The 22,713-nt window shown below is 46.7% G+C and overlaps 1 protein-coding gene across 4 annotated transcripts in view; it reads left to right on the top strand.

The window, feature by feature from the left end:
• LOC137423045 (uncharacterized) overlaps positions 1–22,713 on the top strand; it is a 60,649-nt gene that overhangs the window by 14,750 nt on the left and 23,186 nt on the right. For 3 of the 4 annotated variants that reach the window (XM_078774754.1, XM_078774755.1, XM_078774756.1), the window contains 3 exons: positions 16,813–16,980; positions 18,809–19,104; positions 20,302–20,574. In XM_078774754.1, coding sequence (XP_078630880.1) covers positions 16,813–16,980; positions 18,809–19,104; positions 20,302–20,574 — 737 coding nt within the window. Of the gene's footprint in view, positions 1–14,197; positions 15,500–16,812; positions 16,981–18,808; positions 19,105–20,301; positions 20,575–22,713 lie in introns of those variants that run through there. The other variant, XM_068109819.2, reaches the window with a different exon arrangement.

Here is a 22,713-nt window from a genome sequence, read left to right as displayed (position 1 = left end):
AGAGTAGGAGAGAGGGAGAGTAGGAGAGAGGGAGAGTAGGAGAGAGGGAGAGTAGGAGAGAGGGAGAGTAGGAGAGAGGGAGAGTAGGAGAGAGGGAGAGTAGGAGAGAGGGAGAGTAGGAGAGAGAGTGGGAGAGTAGGAGAGAGAGAGGGAGAGAGGGAGAGTAGGAGAGAGAGAGGGAGAGTAGGAGAGAGAGAGGGAGAGTAGGAGAGTGGGAGAGAGGGAGAGTAGGAGAGAGGGAGAGTAGGAGAGAGGGAGAGTAGGAGAGAGGGAGAGTAGGAGAGAGGGAGAGTAGGAGAGAGGGAGAGTAGGAGAGAGGGAGAGTAGGAGAGAGGGAGAGAGGGAGAGTAGGAGAGTAGGAGAGAAGGAGAGAGGGAGAGTAGGAGAGAGGGAGAGTAGGAGAGTAGGAGAGTAGGAGAGAGGGAGAGTAGGAGAGAGGGAGAGTAGGAGAGAGGGAGAGTAGGAGAGAGGGAGAGAGGGAGAGTAGGAGATAGGGAGAGTAGGAGATAGGGAGAGTAGGAGAGAGGGAGAGTAGGAGAGAGGGAGAGTAGGAGAGAGGGAGAGTAGGAGAGAGGGAGAGTAGGAGAGAGGGAGAGTAGGAGAGAGGGAGAGAGGGAGAGAGGGAGAGTAGGAGAGAGGGAGAGTAGGAGAGTAGGAGAGTGGGAGAGTGGGAGAGTGGGAGAGTGGGAGAGTGGGAGAGGGGGAGAGGGAGAGTAGGAGAGAGGGAGAGTAGGAGAGTAGGAGAGAGGGAGAGTGGGAGAGTAGGAGAGAGGGAGAGTAGGAGAGTAGGAGAGTAAGGGAGAGTAGGAGAGAGGGAGAGAGGGAGAGTAGGAGAGAGGGAGAGTAGGAGAGAGGGAGAGTAGGAGAGAGGGAGAGTAGGAGAGAGGGAGAGTAGGAGAGAGGGAGAGTAGGAGAGAGGGAGAGTAGGAGAGAGGGAGAGTAGGAGAGTAGGAGAGAGGGAGAGTAGGAGAGAAGGAGAGAGGGAGAGTAGGAGAGAGGGAGAGTAGGAGAGTGGGAGAGAGGGAGAGTAGGAGAGAGGGAGAGTAGGAGAGAGGGAGAGTAGGAGAGAGGGAGAGTAGGAGAGAGGGAGAGTAGGAGAGAGGGAGAGTAGGAGAGAGAGTGAGGGAGAGTAGGAGAGAGAGAGGGAGAGTAGGAGAGAGAGAGGGAGAGTAGGAGAGAGGGAGAGTAGGAGAGTGGGAGAGAGGGAGAGAGGGAGAGTGGGAGAGAGGGAGAGGGAGAGAGAGTAGGAGAGAGGGAGAGTAGGAGAGAGGGAGAGTAGGAGAGTGGGAGAGTAGGAGAGAGGGAGAGTAGGAGAGTAGGAGAGAGGGAGAGAGTAGGAGAGAGGGAGAGAGGGAGAGTAGGAGAGAGAGAGTAGGAGAGAGGGAGAGTAGGAGAGAGGGAGAGTAGGAGAGAGGGAGAGAGGGAGAGTAGGAGAGAGGGAGAGTAGAGAGAGGGAGAGAGGGAGAGTAGGAGAGAGGGAGAGTAGGAGAGAGGGAGAGTAGGAGAGAGGGAGAGTAGGAGAGAGGGAGAGTAGGAGAGAGGGAGAGTAGGAGAGAGGGAGAGTAGGAGAGTAGGAGAGAGGGAGAGTAGGAGAGAGGGAGAGTGGGAGAGTGGGAGAGTGGGAGAGAGGGAGAGAGGGAGAGTAGGAGAGAGGGAGAGTAGGAGAGAGGGAGAGTAGGAGAGAGGGAGAGTAGGAGAGAGGGAGAGTAGGAGAGAGGGAGAGTAGGAGAGAGGGAGAGTAGGAGAGAGGGAGAGAGGGAGAGTAGGAGAGAGGGAGAGAGGGAGAGTAGGAGAGAGGGAGAGTAGGAGAGAGGGAGAGTAGGAGAGAGGGAGAGTAGGAGAGAGGGAGAGAGGGAGAGAGGGAGAGTAGGAGAGAGGGAGAGTAGGAGAGAGGAGAGAGGAGAGAGGAGAGAGGGAGAGTAGGAGAGAGGGAGAGTAGGAGAGAGGGAGAGTAGGAGAGAGAGGAGAGAGAGAGAGAGAGAGGAGAGAGGAGAGTAGGAGAGAGAGAGGGAGTAGGAGAGAGGAGAGAGGAGAGAGAGAGGGAGAGTAGGAGAGTAGGAGAGAGGGAGAGTAGGAGAGAGGGAGAGTAGGAGAGAGGAGAGAGGAGAGAGGGAGAGAGAGGGAGAGTAGGAGAGAGGGAGAGAGGGAGAGGGAGAGTAGGAGAGAGGAGAGGAGAGAGGGAGAGTAGGAGAGAGGGGAGAGTAGGAGAGAGAGGGAGAGTAGGAGAGAGGGAGAGTAGGAGAGAGGGAGAGAGAGAGGGAGAGTAGGGAGAGTGGGAGAGAGAGGGAGAGAGGGAGAGTAGGAGAGAGGGAGAGTAGGAGAGAGGGAGAGGGAGAGTAGGAGAGAGAGGGAGAGAGGAGAGTAGGAGAGAGGGAGAGTAGGGAGAGTAGGAGAGAGGGAGAGAGGAGAGTAGGAGAGAGGGAGAGTAGGAGAGGGAGAGTAGGAGAGGGAGTGCGAGCGGAGAGTAGGGAGCGAGTCGGAGAGAGGAGAGTGGAGAGAGGAGAGAGGAGAGTGGATCGACGGCGAGCTCGAGGGAGAGTAGGAGAGAGGAGAGAGTGGAGAGTAGGAGAGAGGGAGAGAGGAGAGAGGGAGAGTAGGAGAGAGTAGGAGAGAGGGAGAGTAGGAGAGAGGGAGAGTAGGAGAGAGGAGAGTAGGAGGGAGGTTGAGAGTTCGAGAGAGAGGGAGAGAGCTGCGCGAGGAGCCTTCTCGTGTCGCTCTTGCTCTTCAGTAGCGAGAGAGGAGAGTTGAGAGAGGGAGAGAGGGAGAGTCGGAGAGCTCGGCTCTACGGCTCTCTTCTCTGTCGCTTTCGTAGGAGAGAGGGAGAGTAGGGAGAGAGAGGGAGAGTAGGAGAGAGGGAGAGTAGGAGAGGGAGGTAGGAGAGAGGGAGAGTAGGAGAGAGGGAGTAGTCGGAGAGAGGGAGAGTAGGAGAGAGGGAGAGTCGCTTGCTCGACGTCTCGGAGAGTAGGAGAGAGGGAGAGTAGGAGAGAGGAGTAGGAGAGAGGAGAGTAGGAGAGAGGGAGAGTAGGAGAGAGGGAGAGTAGGAGAGTAGGAGAGAGGGAGAGTAGGAGAGAGGAGAGTAGGAGAGTAGGAGAGAGGAGAGAGTCGGAGATCGGAGAGCTCTGCTTCGCTGTCTTCGCAGCTTAGCGAGAGCGGAGAGTAGGAGAGAGGGAGAGTAGGAGAGGGAGGTAGGAGAGAGGGAGAGTAGCGAGATGGAGAGTAGGAGAGAGGGAGAGTAGGAGAGTCGGAGAGAGGGAGAGTAGGAGAGAGCTGCTCGAGCTTCTCTCTTCTCTAGCGTCTCTCGTTCGCTCTTCTCGAGAGTCTAGGAGAGAGGGAGTAGGAGAGAGGGAGAGTAGGAGAGAGGGAGAGTAGGAGAGAGAGTAGGAGAGAGGGAGAGTAGGAGAGAGGGAGAGTAGCTCGAGAGGGAGAGTAGGAGAGAGAGGGAGAGTAGGAGAGAGGGAGAGTAGGAGAGAGGGAGAGTAGGAGAGAGGGAGAGTAGGAGAGAGGGAGAGAGGAGGAGAGAGGAGAGAGGAGAGTAGGAGAGAGGAGAGTAGGAGAGAGGAGAGTAGGAGAGGGAGAGTAGGAGAGAGGGAGAGTACACGGCTCTTCTACTCGCTTCGCTGAGCTCTCTCTGCCTGTTCTTGGCGAGGGAGAGCTGAGGAGAGAGGGAGAGTAGGAGAGAGGGAGAGCTAGGAGAGAGGGAGAGTAGGAGAGAGGGAGAGTAGGAGAGAGGGAGAGTAGGAGAGAGGGAGAGTAGGAGAGAGGGAGAGCTAGGACGAGAGGGAGAGTAGGAGAGAGAGGGAGAGTAGGAGAGAGGGAGAGTAGGAGAGAGGGAGAGTTGCGCGAGAGTCGCGAGAGAGGAGGAGAGTAGGAGAGAGGGAGAGTAGGAGAGAGGGAGAGTAGGAGAGAGGAGAGTAGGAGAGAGGAGGAGAGAGGGAGAGTAGGAGAGAGGGAGAGTAGGAGAGAGGAGAGAGGGAGAGTAGGAGAGAGGGAGAGGGAGAGTAGGCGAGGAGAGAGGGAGAGAGGAGAGGAGAGTAGGAGAGAGGGAGAGTAGGAGAGAGGGAGAGTAGGAGAGAGGGAGAGAGGGAGAGTAGGAGAGAGGGAGAGTAGGAGAGAGGGAGAGTAGGAGAGGGAGTAGAGAGTAGAGTAGAGTGGGGTAGTGGGGGAGGATTAGGGAAAGTTTCCTTATGTATCCATCCTGGCCACCCCCATTCCTCCCCAGCGCATCGTTTGTGCAAGTCTCCCTATATTTTGTCCTTCAGCTCTGCCGTTGGTGTTCCCCCACCTGCCCCGCCCCCGCCCCCACCATTTCTCTCTACTGTTCCTTCTGTCCTGTTGCATCCTGAGTCGTTCGGTGTTCTAGCTCTTCGGCGAGCCAGAATGAATATAAAAACTATCATAGGTTGGCAACAATTGTGTTGGCTTGATGGGCCGAATGGTCTCTTTCTGCGTTGAAGTTCCTTGGAAGGGAAGTCATCTATTAGATATTGCGGATCCGTGGTGTCTTTCCGTGCATTTATCCATCTCCCGTTTGTGACGGTCACTTCCCACGCTGTGTTTGAAAAACTCAACATTCACTTTTGAAATGACAAGAGAACATGCATGAATAATGTTGATGCCAAATTTTCTTTGACAAACAGTATATTTTGCCCTCTTTTTAGATAAATCCATCCTCCTCTCCCTGATATTGCACCACCATTCCATGACGGGTGGTATAAGTAGCTCAGAGCTTTGGCTCTGAGGGAAACCAGGATTGCAACAAGATTATCCTTTTTAAAATGCATGAAATAATTTAAATTGATGGATGAACTTAATATCTTCCCCATGACTGTGGACAGGTACTGTTCTTTTGCTAGCGTTACCCATTGCTATGGACAGGTACTGTACTTTTGCGAGCTTTTCCCTTCGCTATGGACAGGTACTGCACTTTTGCTAGCTTTTTCCATCACTGTGGACAGGTACTGTACTTTTGCTAGCGTTACCCGTTGCTATGGACAGGTACTGCACTTTTGCTAGCTTTTTCCATCACTGTGGACAGGTACTGTACTTTTGCCAGCTTTTCCCATCACTGTAGACAGGTACTGTACTTTTGCTAGCTTTTCCCTTCGCTGTGGACAGGTACTGTACTTTTGCTAGCGTTACCCATTGCTATGGACAGGTACTGTACTTTTGCTAGCTTTTCCCTTCGCTGTGGACAGGTACTGTACTTTTGCTAGCGTTACCCGTTGCTATGGACAGGTACTGCACTTTTGCTAGCTTTTTCCATCACTGTGGACAGGTACTGTACTTTTGACAGCTTTTCCCATCACTGTAGACAGGTACTGTACTTTTGCTAGCTTTTCTCATATCTGTAGACAGGTACTGTACTTTTGCAAGCTTTTCCTGTCAATGTGTTCAGGTACAGTACCTTTCGAGCTTTTCCTGTCACTGTGGTAAGTAAGGTACTGTACTTTTGCTAGCTTTTCCCATCACTGTGGCCAGATACTGTACTTTTGCTAACTTTTCCCATCACTGTGGCCAGATACTGTACTTTTGCTAACTTTTCCCATCGATGTGGTCAGGCACTGTACTTTTGCAAGATTTTCCCAGCACTTTGGTCAGGTACTATACTTTTACTTGCTTTTCCCAATGATGTGGACAGGTACGGTACTTTTGCTGGATTTTCCAATCGATTTGGACAGGCACTGTACTTTTGCGAGCTTTTTCTGTCAATGTGGTCAGGTACTGTACTTTTACTAACTTTTCCCGTTGATGTGGATGGGAACTGTACTCTGTCTCGCTTTTCCCATCACTGTAGTAAGGTACTGTACTTTTGCTAGCTATTCCCGTCACTGTGGGAAGGTACCACAGTGATAGCTTTTCCTTTCACTGTGTTCAGGTACTGTACTTTTCTTCAGCTTTTCCTTTCACTCTGGTCAGTTGCTGTACTTTCTCTGACTTTTCCCATCACTGTGGACAGATACTGTACTTTTGCAAGCTTTTCCCGTCGATGTGGTCAGGGACTGTACTTTTGCAAGATTTTCCCGTCGATGTGGTCAGGGACTGTACTTTTGCAAGATTTTCCCGTCGATGTGGTCAGGGACTGTACTTTTGCAAGATTTTCCCGTCGATGTTGTCAGGTACTGTACTTTTACATGATTTTTCCAATGATGTGGACAGGTACGGTACTTTTGCTGGATTTTCCAATCGATTTGGATAGGCACTGTACTTTTGCTGGATTTTCCAATCGATTTGGATAGGCACTGTACTTTTGCGAGCTTTTCCTGTCAATGTGGTCAGGTACTGTACTTTTGCTAACTTTTCCCTTTGATGTGGACAGGTGCTGTACTTTGTCTCGCTTTTCCCATCACTGTAGTAAGGTACTCTACTTTTGATAGCTTTTCCCATCACTGTGGGAAGGTACTGTTCTTTTGCAAACTTTTCCCGTCGATGTGGATCAGTACTGTACTTTGTCTAGCTTTTCCCAACACCATGGTCAGGTACTGTACTTTTGCTAGCTTTTCCTATCACTGTGGTAATGTACTGTTACTTTTGCTAGCTATTCCCGTCACTGGACAGTTACTGTGCTTTTGCTTGCTTTTCCTGTCACTGTGGACAGGTACTGTTGTTTTGATCGCTTTTCCCGTCGATGTGTATCGGTACTGTACTTTGTCTAGCTATTCCCGTCACTTTGGTAAGGTACTGTACTTTTGCTGGCTTTTCCCATCACTGTGGGAAGGTACTGTACTTTTGCTAACTTTTCCCGTCGATGTGGATCGTGACTGTACTTTGTCTAGCTATTCCCGTCACTATGGTCAGGTACTGTCCTTTTGCTTGCTTTTCCCGTCACTGTGGACTGGTACACTGTTTGGTTTTCCCATCACTGGGGACAGGTACTTTTGCTGGCTTTTCCTATCACTGTGGGAAGGTACTGTTCTTTTGCTAACTTTTCCTGTCAATATGGATCGGTACTGTACTTTGTCTAGCTTTTCCCAACACCATGGTCAAGTACTGTACTTTGTCTAGCTTTTCCCAACACCATGGTCAGGTACTGTACTTTTGCTAGCTTTTCCCAACACCATGGTCAGGTACTGTACTTTTGCTAGCTGTTCCCATCACTGTGGACAGGTACTGTACTTTTGCTAACTTTTCCCAACACCATGGTCAGGTACTGTACTTTGTCTAGCTTTTCCCAACACCATGGTCAAGTACTGTACTTTGTCTAGCTTTTCCCAACACCATGGTCAGGTACTGTACTTTGTCTAGCTTTTCCCAACACCATGGTCAAGTACTGTACTTTGTCTAGCTTTTCCCAACACCATGGTCAAGTACTGTACTTTGTCTAGCTTTTCCCAACACCATGGTCAGGTACTGTACTTTTGCTAGCTTTTCCCAACACCATGGTCAGGTACTGTACTTTTGCTAGCTGTTCCCGTCACTGTGGACAGGTACTGTACTTTTGCTAACTTTTCCCAACACCATGGTCAGGTACTGTACTTTGTCTAGCTTTTCCCAACACCATGGTCAAGTACTGTACTTTGTCTAGCTTTTCCCAACACCATGGTCAGGTACTGTACTTTTGCTAGCTTTTCCCAACACCATGGTCACGTACTGTACTTTTGCTAGCTTTTCCTATCACTGTGGGAAGGTACTGTTCTTTTGCTAACTTTTCCCATCGATGTGGATGGGTACTGTACTTTGTCTAGCTTTTCCCAACACCATGGTCAGGTACTGTACTTTTGCTAGCTTTTCCTATCACTGTGGGAATGTACTTTTACTTTTGCTGGCTGTTCCCGTCACTGTGGACAGGTACTGTACTTTGTCTAGCTTTTCCCAACACCATGGTCAGGTACTGTACTTTGTCTAGCTTTTCCCAACACCATGGTCAGGTACTGTACTTTGTCTAGCTTTTCCCAACACCATGGTCAGGTACTGTACTTTTGCTAGCTTTTCCTATCACTGTGGGAAGGTACTGTTCTTTTGCTAACTTTTCCCATCGATGTGGATGGGTACTGTACTTTGTCTAGCTTTTCCCAACACCATGGTCAGGTACTGTACTTTTGCTAGCTTTTCCCAACACCATGGTCAGGTACTGTACTTTTGCTAGCTTTTCCTATCACTGTGAACAGATGCTGTTGTTTTGCTAACTTTTCCCGTCACTGTGGACTGGTCCCTCTGTTTGGTTTTCCCATCACTGGGGACAGGTACTTTAGCTCGCTCTTACCGACACTGGGGATGGACAGCTCTGCTTAGGTTTTCCCGACACTGGGGACTGGTACTTTTGCTGGCTTTTCCCGTCACTGTGGACAGATACCTCTGCTTGGGTGTTCCCGTCACTGGGGACTGGTACTTTTGCTGGCTTTTCCCGTCACTGTGGACAGATACCTCTGCTTGGGTGTTCCCGTCACTGGTGTCAGGTACATTTGCTAGCTTTTCCCTTCACAAGGGAACGGGTACCTCTGTTTGATTTTTTTTTTCCGGCACTGGGAATTTGTAATTTTCCTTGGTTTTCCTGGCACTGGGATTGGATACTTTTCCTTGGTTTTCCCGGCACGGGGAACGGGAACTTTAAATTGGTTTTCCTGGCACTGGGATTGGATTGTTTTCCTGGCACTGGGATTGGATACTTTTGTTTGGGTTTCCCGGCACTGGGAACGGATACTTTTGCTTAGTTTTCCTTGCACTGGGGATGGTTACTGTACTTTTTCTAGCTCTTCCCATCGCTGTGGACAGGTACTGTACTTTTGCTCGCTTTCCCCCTCACTGTGGACAGCTGCCACACTTTTTCTAGCTTTTCCCATCACTATGGACAGGTACTGTACTTTTGCTAGATTTCCTGTCACTGGGTTCAGGCACTATACTTTTCTAGCTTTTCCTTTCACTATGGCCAGGTACTGTACTTTTGCTAGCTTTTCCTTTCACTATGGCCAGGTACTGTACTTTTGCTAGCTTTTCCTTTCACTATGGCCAGGTACTGTACTTTTGCTAGCTTTTCCCATCACTGTGGACAGGTACTGTACTTTTTCTAGCTTTTCCCGTTGCTGTGGACAGGTACTGTACTTTTGCTAGCTTTCCCTGTCACTGTAGACAGGTACTGTACTTTTGCAAGTTTTTCCCATCACTATGGACAGGTACTGTACTTTTGCTCACTTTTCCCATCACTGTGGTCGGGCACTGTACTTGTGCTAGCTTTTCCCTTCGATGTGGTCAGGTACTGTACTTTTGCTCACTTTTCCCATCACAGTGGTCAGGCACTGTACTTGTGCTAGCTTTCCCCTTCGATGTGGTCAGGTACTGTACTTTTGCTCACTTTTCCCATCACAGTGGTCAGGCACTGTACTTGTGCTAGCTTTTCCCTTCGATGTGGTCAGGTACTGTACTTTTTCTTGGTTTTCCCGTCACTGTGGACAGGTACTGTACTTTTGCTCGCTTTTCCTTTTACTGTGTTCAGGTACTGTACTTTTCTAGCTGTTCCTTTCACTGTGGCCAGATACTGTAGTTTTGCTAGCTTTTCCCATCACTGTGGCGAGATATTGTACTTTTGCTAGTTTTTCCTGTCACTGTGGTCAGGCACTGTACTTCTGCTGACTTTTCCTGTCACTGTGGACAGGTACTGCAGTTTTGCTCACTTTTCCTTTCACTGTGTTCAGGTTTTCCTTTCACTCTGGTCAGTTGCTGTACTTTGTCTCGCTTTTCCCATCACTGTGGTAAGGTACTGTACTTTTGCTTGCTTTTCCCGTCACTGTGGACTGGTACTTCTGTTTGGTTTTCCCATCACTGGGGACAGGTACTTTAGCTAGCTCTTACTGACACTGGGGATGGACAGCTCTGCTTGGGTTTTCTCGTCACTGGGGACTGGTACTTTTGCTGGCTTTTCCCGTCACTGGGGAAGGTACTGTACTTTTGCTGACTTTTCCCATCACTCTGGACAGGTACTGTACTTTTGCCAGCTTTTCCCATCACTGTGGAGAGGTACCCTACTTTTGCTAGTTTTTCCCGTTACTGTGCACAGATACTGTACTTTTGCTGGCTTTTCCTTTCACTGTGGACAGGTACTGTACTTTTGCTAGCGTTACCCATTGCTATGGACAGTAGCCCAGGAGCATTAGGTTAGGACCTAGAAGAAATTAGTAGAAAGCTGATTTTTTGCACAGAGCTTCAGAATACCATGTGGATGCCCACAAATAATGTCACACGAGTCCCACCTTGTGGCATTTTCAAAATTCAAGATGGCCACCGGTTGGATGGAAAATACATAAATATGGATAACTTCTGCCTAGAACCTCATAAAAGTGTACTTTTCGTGGCTAAATATATGTTTTAGCACACTAGGATTTTAATAGAATATATTTCATTGACCTCAAATAATGATATGTCGATATAATCCAAGATGGCTGACAAAATTGCCTCTGCTGTAATGCAAAAAAACATCAAAATCATGATAAGTTTAATTTGCTATTATTTTATTTAATGCAAAATGTTTCACATTGTGACCACAAGGCCTGCAAGAGGTAAACAACACATGGGGATTTGACATTTAATTACAATACGACACAAAAGCAGACCAACTCTTTGATCCCAGTCATCCCAACCTGATTCTAGTGTTTTGGACAGTACCGTGTTAACTGAATGTCACTTTTCTTATTCCTGACTTAAACACTGTTATCACCCTCTAAATCAATGTCCCGAGAGTTTTTGCAATTATGGCCATTACAAACAGTACACAAGAGGGTACACTCCAGACCAGACTTGTAGCAAGTGCATCGTTTTCCACACCCCGCCTTGCATCCACAAGATATCATTTTCAATATTTAGACATAAAAAGTATACTTTTATGAGGTTCTAGGCTGAAGTTATCGCAATTTATGCATTTTCCGTCTAACCGGCGGACATCTTGAATTTTGAAAATGCCACAAGGTGGGACTCCTGGGACTTTGTACTGTGGGTATCCACATGACATTCTGGAGCTCTGTGCAAAAAATCAGCTTTCTACAAATTTCTTCTAGGCTGCCCTTCATTTTTGGCTAATGCTCCTGGGCTACAGGTCCTGTACTTTTGCTAGCTTTTTCCATCACTGTGGACAGGTACTGTACTTTTGCTAGGTTTTCCCCATCACTGTGGCCAGATACTGTACTTTTGCTAACTTTTCCTTTCATTGTGTTCAGGTACTGTACTTTTTTTTTCAGCTTTTCCCATCACTGTGGACAGGTACTGCACTTTTTCTAGCCTTTTCCATCACTATGGACAGGTACTGTACTCTTGCTGGCTTTTCCTTTCAATGTAGCCAGGTACTGTACTTTTGCTAGCTTTTCCCGTCACCGTGGACAGGTACTGCAATTTTCTAGTTTTTCCCATCACTGTGGACAGGTACTGCAATTTTCTAGTTTTTCGCATCACTGTGGCCAGATACTGTACTTTTGCTGGCTTTTCTTGTCACTGTGGACACTGGACAGGTACTGTAATTTTGCTAGCTTTTCCCGTCACCGTGGACAGGTACTGCAATTTTCTAGTTTTTCCCATCACTGTGGACAGGTATTGCAATTTTCTAGTTTTTCCCATCACTGTGGACAGGTACTGCAATTTTCTAGTTTTTCCCATCACTGTGGCCAGATACTGTACTTTTGCTGGCTTTTCTTGTCACTGTGGACAGGTACTGTACTTTTGCTGGCTTTTCCTGTCACTGTGGACAGGTACTGTACTTTTGCTACCTTTTCCCATCACTGTGGTCAGGTACTGTACTTTTGCTAACTTTGCCCATCACTGTGTTCAGGTACTGTACTTCTTTGGCTTTCCTATCACTGTGGTCAGGTACTGTACTTTTGCTAGCTTTTCCCAACACTGGGGTCAGGTACTGTACTTTTGCTAGCTTTTCCCAACACTGGGGTCAGGTACTGTACTTTTGCTAGCTTTTCCCAACACTGGGGTCAGGTACTGTGCTTTTGCCAACTTTTCCCGTCGATGTGGATGCGTACTGTACTTTTGTTAACTTTTCCTGTGGATGTGGTGAATATGTACTGTACTTTTGCAAGCTTTTCCCATCAATGTGGACAGCTACTGTACTTTTGCTAGCTTTTCCTATCAATGTAGATCGGTACTATACTTTTACTGGCTTTTCCCATCACTGTGGACAGGTACTGTACTTTTGCAACCTTTTCTCGTCACTGGGGATGGGTACCTCTGCTTGTTTTTCCCATCACTGGGGACAGATACCTCTGCTTCGGTGTTCCCGTCACTGGGGACAGGTACTTTTGCTGGCTTTTCCCTTCACAAGAGAATGGGTTCCCTCTGCTTGCTTTTCACGTCACTCGGGACGGGTACCTCTGCTTGATTTTTCCGACACTGGGAATCGGTACTTTTACTTGGTTTTCCTGGCACAGGGAACGGGTAATTTGGTTGGTTTTCCTGGCATTGGGAATGGGTACTTTTGGTTGATTTTCCCAGCACTGGGATTGGGTACTTTTGGTTTGTTTTTTTCCTGGCACTGGGAACTGGTACTTTTGCTTGGTTTTCCCGTCACTGGGGATGGGTACTTTTGCTTGGTTTTACCTGCACTGGGAAGGGTACTTTTGGTTTGTTTTTCCTGGCACTGGGAACTGGTACTTTTGCTTGGTTTTCCCATCACTGGGAATGGGTACTTTTGCTTGGTTTTACCTGCACTGGGAAGGGTACTTTTGGTTTTTTTTCCTGGCACTGGGAATGGGTACTTTTGCTTGGTTTTCCCGTCACTGGGAATGGGTACTTTTGGTTTGTTTTTCCTGGCACTGGGAATGGGTACTTTTGGTTTGTTTTTCCTGGCACTGGGAATGGGTACTTTTGCTTGGTTTTCCCGTCACTGGGAATGGGTACTTTTGGTTTGTTTTTCCTGGCACTGGGAATGGGTACTTTTGGTTTGTTTTTCCTGGCACTGGGAATGGGTACTTTTGCTTGGTTTTACCTGCACTGGGAAGGGTACTTTTGGTTTGTTTTTCCTGGCACTGGGAACTAGTACTTTTGCTTGGTTTTCCCATCACTGGGGATGGGTACTTTTGCCTGTAACTCGTAAGTCAAATATTGTAGCTACTTGCATCTCCCCACCCATACCCCCCTTGTTATCATGACCTCCACACACTTGTTCCACTTTTATCTCACCTATGGAACCAACCTTGTCACAATGTTCAATCTCATTCTTCCACCCAAGGCCTCAATATGGTCGTTCCCCTCTTCAGGTCATCTCCCATCTATCCCATGATCCTTTCTACCCTCATTAATTATCTCCAAGCCCAACCCTTTCTTTTCAGGTTGTTGTGTTTTCTCCCCATTCACTCCACCCACCTTTCTAAATTTTGTTTCATTGCTGTTTCATCCCCGGCTTTCGCTTTGTCTTCTTACAATCCCCTTCTTTCTGTGTTTGAGATTGTGTCCAGCTTGGTTCACCCCTTGTGTCCAGCTTGGTTCACCCCTTGTGTCCAGCTTGGTTCACCCCTTGTGTCCAGCTTGGTCACCCCTTGTGTCCAGCTTGGTTCACCCCTTGTGTCCAGCATGGTTCACCCTTTGTGTCTTCATCCGTCTCCACTTGCTCTTATTCTTTTCCTCAGCCATTCTTCCTCGAAGTGTCCATCTACTCTTCTTTTGGTGTGTTTTCCACTTTTCCACTTTGCCACATTGTTCTTTCTGTTCTGTGCTGTTCTTCTTCAAAATTCAAGGCTCTTGGAATGTTCTTGTGATGGCCCCAAAGTAAGATGAAAAAAAAAAACGAGCCAGGTTTTTGAGAAAGGATAATCCTTCACAAATTCAAACCAACCTATTCTTACATTACATAATACATGCTGTGGCAGGGGTGGTGGTGAATGTTCTTGTGATGGCTGCAGAATTCCCAGAATGTGAGTTGGAGTGTTCTTGGGGAAGGAGGGAGGGGAGGGCTCTGGTTTCCTTGCCTTACTGCGTCATGTGCAGATTGTTTATTTTGGAAAATAAATGGACCAATGAACTTCTCGTTCCATCTGGGCTGGCAAAAGGATAGGGGAAGAGTCTGGAGTTTGGGAGAAAAAGTTGGGGGTGCAGTGCTTGAGGGTATGGCTAGAATAACCGGAAATGAGATGCAAAGTAGATTGAGAGTAGCGTCATTAAGGAATGAGAGAGAAAGAATAATTTTGGGAATGCTTCGAAAGGAAAAAGTTGGGCCGAGGGTAAGAGTGTGCAGTCGGTGGATGTAGTTTGAGGGAGGGTGAAGGATTTAGAATTTGTGAAAGGGGGAGGTGTATAAAGGCACAGGACGTCCATTTTCCGAGGGCTGGCCATTGTACATTAAGCCTCCTTCATCCCACAGTGCGAAGAGCATCCGACTTTGGAGCGACAAGGCCATGCCGATTATTCCTGGGATGCATCAAATGGGAGAGTTAGAGTGAGGACGAGCTGGACGGCAGAAGCCATTTCATTGCTGGCCTCCTGATGTTGTGCTTTGCCTTACCGGCCTTGGCTCCGCTTTCATGAGGAATGTTGTGCAGCTCGGCCTGGAGAGAGATAGCGACAGTGCGAGCGTTGGGTAATGGAATGAGGAAGGAAAGGGCGACAGGTTTTGCTTGCTTTGGTTGATGGCACTCTTGTTTTGGAGCAATGGTTTCTGTTAAAGCTGGAGGTATGTCTCGTGTGGGGGAGAGGAGGGAGAAGGTGATGATGATGAAAGAACAGCGAGAAGTTTTAGGGGATAGGGATTGACTGGTTATAGGGGGATTAAATGGATTGTAAAGGGTTTATCCGGTGAGGTTTTGGATGTCATCGACTAGTTCCAGGGCTGATTTTGTTTTCCCAGTTTACTATAGGCCGAGATGTATTTGGAAATTAAAGGTTGCCCTTTGTTTGCAAATTGGGCATGAAGTTGTTCATGAAAGTGCGTGTGCACTATAAATGTTGTGCACTTTTCTTGGTTTGCACTTTACTGGATGCTGCAAGACGGATTCTAACCTTGCGCCTGTAACTGAGAAAGCTTGGACAATTCGCACTCTTACTGAAGCTTTCTTTGACTACAATCACATTCATGTGCAAAAGGAGCAGCCTTGAGCGTTCATGAAGCTCATTGTCGTGTACCGTTGCTTAATTTGGCTGAGTTGTTGAATGGGATGAGAAGCAAGGGAAGACTATGGAAAGGGAGTGCAGTAGGACAGAAGTGAGCAAGGACAAGAGTGCGTGGGGGGAATAAAAAAGGGGAAGCAGAGTGGTAATAGGTAAAATGACACAGAGAAGAGGATGCAGTTGGAATCTGTTGGGGTTTCGTGACGAGTGTCCGTTTACTATACAGCACAGTGGTGGATGAGTAAAGGAGAAAACAGATTTCAGTGTCAAGCTAATGGTTCAATGAGTACGTGAATGAATGATAAGGTGATGGGTGGAAAGGTAGCGGATTCGTGTCTCTGAGGGTTACTTTTGAGTTTGTGTGTTTATAAAAAGACAAAAGGAGTCGGGTGAGGAATGTGGATTTGTCGGGAACTTGTGGGCTGTTCCATCACCAAAGGCTCGTCATCGTCATCTGGCAGCTGTGGAGCTGAGGGTGAGCTGGGTGTGGAATGGGGGAGCAGATGGGGTCAATTTGGGGGGGAGGGTGAGTGACGTTTGTAACATCTTAGACGTGTCATACCAGTTTTGTTGATCCTTCGCCTTTTTCTTTTTGATTTCATAGTTTCACTCTCGAATAGACAATGGGTGCTGATATTTGGTGACGAAGAAAATTTTCACTGGAGAGTGGTTGACTGAGAAACAAAAATAATGTTTTAACTCTAAAAAGTGTGTGTACATTTCTGTGTAAAAGTTTATGGTATGGTACAAGAAACATTCACAAAAGGGGAACAGTCACTGTCGCCAACATGCCTCCACATAGTCCCACAACGGGTAGATGCCATCGCGTAGATGCCTTCGTTCACTGTCCTAAAAATAAACAAGTTTGATCTAAATCCCTTCAGCTGTTCTCAAGTATCACATTTTCACCAGCCATGACAGGTTTCACATCGATCGGTGAAGCAGTTTCAGAGAAGGGATTTATTTTTAAATATCAGCTTTCAAGCTAATATGGCTGCCATACCACATCCCATATTAGCTTAAAAAATGTACACTCTGCATATGTATGGGAAGGGAATCATGTTTGTGAAGTTTCATGTTGATCGGATAAGGTTCGTTTTTCTATCCAAGATGGCTGCCAAACCACGTGACCTACGACGTCGTCGTTTTCAAACTATATGCAACAGTGCTGTTAGATGATATTTATAAAATTTCGCATCGAAAGGGTGAGCGGTTTCAGAGATATAATTATTTAATATTTTCCTTCAATCCAATATGGCTGCCAAACCGTGTGACCTATGGCATCACAATTATCATAAAAACATTTTGCGTGGGTGTCACTCCTACCCTTAAAGTTTCGTCTCAATCGGACATGTGGTTGCTGAGAAAAACGAGGTTTAGCCCGTACGGACGGCCAGACGGATGTACAGACGGACAACCCGAAACTTTCCGGAGACTTGAATGGGGGAAGAAGCATGACAAAATGTATAATGCTTTTTGAAAATGCGAATTGTTTCCACCCCAATTTTTCTGAAAATGATAAATGGAGGAAAATATATGATCTGTTAGATTTCTGTGTCTTTTTATTCTGAAAATGTTTCGTTTACAATGGCCAACCTTTGGGAAGCTTATCGGAGCTAACGTGAACAGACATTGTAATGCAGGCCCTTTTAATGACCACAACTACAACAGCTCTCGCACATATACAAGCCAAAGTCATTGCAACAAATTTGTTGAGTAAAAGTTGAACATGTGATTGCAGAGATGAAAAGCACCTCTTCATTATCCCCCTCTTCTCGCATTCCCTAGATGGATTGCATCGCCCACTCGTGCCTGATGGTGTTGTCGGAGTTCTAAGAGATGGAGAGCGTTGGAAGGAAGCCCTGCTGCCAGGACCAGAGGAGAGTGACCCGAACGTTTTCGTAGCTTTGTACGACTTTGTCGCCAGTGGAGACAATACCCTCAGCATCACCAGAGGTTGGTTGTACGTTCTCATTCCTTTTTCTGTGACACCGCATGCTGATCAATAGTTCTGACCGGTTCTGCAGAAACTACCGCTTAACTTGTGCAATTGTAATTGGTTAATTCGAATGCATTAAATTGACAATTTACAGATGTTGTTATCTTGACAATCTTAGTAGCGTCAGTCACAAACTTTGTTAAATATATTACCTTGAAAACCTTAAAATAGTGGGAGGAGCAGTAGGAAGCAGAGCAGTAGTAGTAGCAGTAGGAAGAGGAGGAGGAGGAGTAGTAGTAGCAGCAGGAAGAGAAGTAGTAGTAGCAGTAGGAAGAGGAGTAGTAGTAGCAGTAGGAAGAGGAGTAGTAGTAGTAGTAGGAAGAAGAGTAGTAATAGCAGTAGGAAGTGGAGTAGCAGTAGGAAGTGGAGTAGCAGTAGCAAGCAGAGGAGGAGTAGTAGTAGTAGTAGGAAGAGGAGTAGTAGTAGCAGTAGGAAGAGGAGTAGTAGTAGTAGTAGCAGTAGGAAGAAGAGTAGTAGTAGCAGTAGCAAGAAGAGTAGCAGTAGGAAGTGGAAAAGGAGTAGCAGAAGCAATGGCAGTAGGAAAAGGGGTAGGAGCAGGAGTAGGAAGGGTAGCAGTAGTCATATTAGGAAGATTAGTAGGAGTAGTTGTAGGAATGGTAGTAGTAGTTGGAACAGGAGGAACAGTAGGAAGAGGTGGAGTGGCAGTATGGGGAGGAGTTGTGGAGGGGTATAGTAGTAGTAGTTGGAGTATCAGTGGGAGGAGTAGCACGATTGGGAGGAGTTTAGCATCATTAGAAGGAGTAGCAGCAGTGGGAGGAGGGGGAGTATTAGTCACAGTAGGAGCCGTAGTAGCAACAGTAGGATGAGGAGGAGTAGTAGTATATGGAGGAGTAGCAGTCTGAGGAGGAGGAGCAGTATGAGGAGGAGTAGCAGTATGAGGAGGAGGAGGAGTAACAGTAGTCATAGGAGGAGCAGGAGCAGTCGTAGTTAGTAGTAGGAGGAGGGGAGGAGGAGGAGTAGTAGTACGAGTAGCAGTTGGAGTTGGAGTAGCTGTGGCAGGAATAGGAGGGGGTAGAAGGAGATGAGTATTATAAGGAGGTGTAGGAGGTGGAGGTGGAAGCAGAGGGGGAGTAGGAGTCGTATTACTATGAGTAGTAGTAGTAGTTGTATGAAGAGGGGGAGGAGTATGAGTAGTAGTAGGAGCAGTTGGAGTTAGAGTAACAGGGAATCGTAGGTGGAATATAAGGTGGGGAGTAGTAGTAGGTGGTGGAGGAATAGCAATAGCAGTAGTAGTAGTTGTAGTAGTGGCATGAGGAGGAGGAGGAGGAGGAGGAGGAGGAGTAGTAGTAGTAGTAGTAGTAGTAGTAGTAGTAGTATTAATAATAATAGGTGTAGGAGTATGAGGAAGATGGGGTGTAGTAGTAGTCGTAGTAGTAGTCATAATTACAAAAGGAGGAATAGTTGCAGTAGTTGTTTGTGCTTTACGCTTTCGAAATTCAGAAATACCCGAAATTTATTCCGAGTGCCAAATAAATATGAAGGCCAGTTTGGTTCCTGCCCCTTAAGAATGCAGAACTTCAGGTCCAGTATTCTGTTATATAACTTATTGCAAACAAAAGGAGATTATATTCCACAAAAATGCCTGTATGACAGTCTTGTTTGCTGTTACCATAAAGACACTATGATTACATGAAAATCTTCATCCATGCTCTTGTAATTATCATTTAGAAAATGAGAGTCTGATCTTGAGGATGACTATTGTTACATATAAATATACAGCTGTGCTCTTTGTGTATAAAATGCACATTTTGTTGCCACTTTCAGGAGAGAAACTGCGGGTGATCCGCTACAACATAAACCGTGAGTGGTGCGAAGTACACTCTCGCAACGGGCAAGGTTGGGTACCGAGCAACTACATCAGCCCTGTTAGCAGTCTCGAGAAGCATCCCTGGTTTCATGGACCCATCTCGCGCAACGCTGCTGAATACTTGCTCAGCAGTGGTATTAACGGATCATTTCTAGTGAGGGAGAGTGAGAGCAGCCCTGGGCAGCTGTCCATATCGTTGCGATATGAGGGCCGCGTGTATCATTACCGTATCAACACTGCCTCCGACGGAAAGGTGAGTGTCATATATATATATATATAAATAACCACCTTTAGAGGCCATTTTTCCCCGCAAAGCGGGGGTTGGCCTTTTTCGGGAACCGTGGTTGTTGTTGTTTTTCGGTCCCCTTTTTGAAGCAATGTTTTACGGCCGGATGCCCTTCCTGACGCCAACCCGTTTTGCCGCCTTTAACGACAAACAGGGAATTACCAGTGAACTGGTACTCAATTAGCCGACCTCGGAAGGATGACAGGCTGAGTCAACCCCCCTGGCGTTAATTCAGCGATCGACCGGGATTCGAACCCAGGATCCTTGGATCCTAAGCCGGCACCCTAGCCGCTAGCCCAACACCAGGGCTATTTATTGTCATGTGGTGCGATATTTATTTATTCTTTATTATTATTATTTATTTTTTTTGAGCCTGGTGTTGGCTTAGCGGTTCGGGTGCCGGCTTGGGATCCTCGGATCCTGGGTTTGAATCCCGGTCGATCGCTGAATTAACGCCAGGGGGGTCGACTCAGCCTGTCATCCTTCCGAGGTCGGCAAATTGAGTACCAGCTTGCTGGGATGAATGATCACGGTGTGTACCCCGATTTAGAATAGATACACAGTATCCCTGCGCATCGTAAGAGCGTGAACAAGGGTTGGCGTCAGGAAGGGCATCCGGCCATAAAAACATTGCCTCAAACAGGGAACCATGATTGTCATGGGGCCCGCAAGGCTAACCCCCGGTCTAGCGGGGAAAAATGGCCTTAAAACGATCATTCATTCATTTTCATTCATTCATTTATTCTTTCTATGTTTCTTTCTTTCTTTATTTTCCCTCCCCTATTACTTCTGTATATATATTTGTTAATGTCATTGTGATGGTTAGCAACTTGCCAAAGCTGTGTTCAGTCATTTAAATAAAACGTTTACTATACATGGAAAAAACAGGCACTGTGTTTCGAATCCACTTGGAATATGAAGAATGCATGCTGTGTAAAAGTACCAAGAAGACTACCAACTTTAACAAGATGTCAAAAGACAGACCTGTTTCTGAGTCTCTACCACACAGTGGTCTTCTTTAGGGATTAACCTATCTTTTTCTGTATTTAATTTTTGATGACAATGCAAAGGAACGTTATTTATTAAGGCATTGCTGAGTGTTCTTCCTTTGTTTCTCCAAGGTCTTCTCAATAAGATATCTTTATTCCATTTGTGTGTTCTAAGGTGTACGTAACAGCTGAAAGCCGCTTTGGAACGTTGGCGGAGTTGGTGCACCACCATTCCACAGTAGCTGATGGTCTGATCACGACATTGCACTATCCAGCACCCAAACGTAATAAACCAACAGTGTATGGCGTTTCTCCCATCCAAGACAAGTGGGAGATTGAGCGCACGGACATCACCATGAAGCACAAGCTTGGAGGTGGACAATATGGCGAGGTTTACGAGGGTGTGTGGAAGAGGTACAATCTCACCGTGGCTGTGAAGACATTGAAGGTTGGTGAGGATGGAGAAAAGATGACGATTAATTGTTTGCTTTTTATGATCTTTTTATTCTCTCGATTTTGCTCTTTTAATAAACATTTTTAGCCCCGTTTGTGATGACTTTTCGTAACTTTTATGGCATTATTTTAAAATATTATTATTGAGGAAGCTGACAGTGAATGAACAAAATGAACTTAAAAGTATTGGTCTCTTGTGGTTTGGGTTGGCCTGTTGGTGTTCCCATCTGAATCCCTCACTCATCATTTTGGCCCATGGAACACAGGTTAAATCCTATACCGTGCTTATATAAAGTCAACACCCCCTTTCAAAATTTTCACCTTTTGTTGCCTTATAGCCTGGAATTAAATTGCATTAAATCAGACTTTTCCCACCTTTATTTACACTTCGTAACCCACAATTTCCAAGTGAAAAACAAATTCTGCAAATTTCAAAAAAATGAACTAAAAATACAAAACTATAATATCTTTATTGGATAAGTGTCCACCCCCCTCAGTTAATACTTGGTGGAAGCACTTTTGACATCAATTACAGCTGTGCGTCTGCTGGGGTCGGTCTCTACCAACTTTGCACACCTTGATTGGGCAATATTTGCCCATTCTTCTGTACAAAACTGTTCAATCTCAGTCACGTTGCATGGGGAGCGTTGATGGACAGAAATCTTCAAGTCAGGCCACAGGTTTTTGATTGGATTTAGGTCGGTGCTCTGACTGGGCCACTCAAGGACATTTATCTTTTTGTTCCTTCGCCATTGCAGTGCAGCTTTGACTGTGTGCTTCGGGTCGTATAATGCTGAAAGGTGAACTTCCGTCCCAATTTCAGCCTTCTTCGAAAGGTGTTACGGATTCGGCCCTTCCGTGGGTGTGGTTTTCATCCACTTATAACCTTGTTGGTGATGTAGTATTATTCTTATCGGGGTTGGAAAGGAAACGGCGGTTATTATTGTTTAAAGGAAATGGTTATTGTGGTGAAAAGGTTAAAAAGCGCTCCTGGTAAAAATGTGGCCGGAAATCAGATCGTGAGCCGGAAGTCGAAGGGAGCGAAGAGGAAGAGGCGTGGAGAGAAGTAAAAAGACGATCTTGGTTGAAGCTCCATACCAAGCGGTTGAGCGTACAGTGCGAGTGAACTTTGAGTCCTTGAAAGGAAGTTCGTGCGAGAGGTGATATCGCCGGAGTGCTGTTGAGCCTGCGTAGTCGGGTATCTGCATTGAGGTTCCGGAGTATCCTGGCCTCGAAGCCCCGGCTCGAGTGAAAGCCGTCCGCCATTTCGCCACGCGCGCTGCCTTCAGTGAAAAAGGTTTTTGTCACTTCGGCCAGGCATTATTCCCCGGTGGGTTGCCAGGGACGGCTGTGCAAGAAAGTGGCTTTTGAGGATTATAAGGAGACTCGCTGATTGAACCGCAAACGTGTACGTCGGAGCGCTTCTTTGGGAAGTTTTCCATTCCACCGCTATTTTGCTGGGTGTTGGACCACGTGACCTCTGGGTTGCTTCGATCGTCCACGCCTCAATTGATTTTGATCGGACATTGATCCAACGATCGCTGGAGCGAATCGACTTCGCCTTGGAGGAGTACAGAGACATTGGGGGAGTGCCGTGAGTTTAGGTTAAAGGACTAGATAAGGTGGTACCATCTTAAGATAGTGATGGTAGGGTGAATTGTTATTATTATTTGTGTCGTGATTCCGGTGTGATTTATAATATATTATTGTTTGTTCATAACCCTTGGTGTGGTTTCATTATTGATTTGATTGTTTCATTTGATGGTTTCATGGAGGGTTTCATTATTGATTGATTTCAACCAAGGATAACATATCTTTCTGCCGGGGACCCTCTCGGGGTTCGGAGGTTTACCGAGCCCAGGGGATAGGGGAGGACCCCGTAACAAAGGGCAGCAAGTTTTCCTCTAGGATTGTTCTGTATTTTGCTCCATCAATTTTCTCTTCTATCCTGACAAATGCCCCAGTCCCAGCTGATGACAAACATCCCCATAACATGATGCTGCCACCACCATGCTTCACAGTAGGGATGGTGTTCTTTGGGTGATGTGCTGTGATGTGCTGTGTTGGGCTTGTGCCAAATGTAACGTTTTGCATTTAGGCCAAAAAATTCCATCTTAGTTTTGTCAGACCACAA

Source organism: Myxine glutinosa, chromosome 3 (assembly GCF_964187855.1).
Source record: "Myxine glutinosa chromosome 3, kmMyxGlut1.1, whole genome shotgun sequence".
Classification (NCBI taxonomy): Eukaryota; Metazoa; Chordata; class Myxini; order Myxiniformes; family Myxinidae; genus Myxine; species Myxine glutinosa.
Note: the sequence above shows the minus strand (reverse complement) of the source record. Positions and strands in the feature narration are given on the sequence as shown.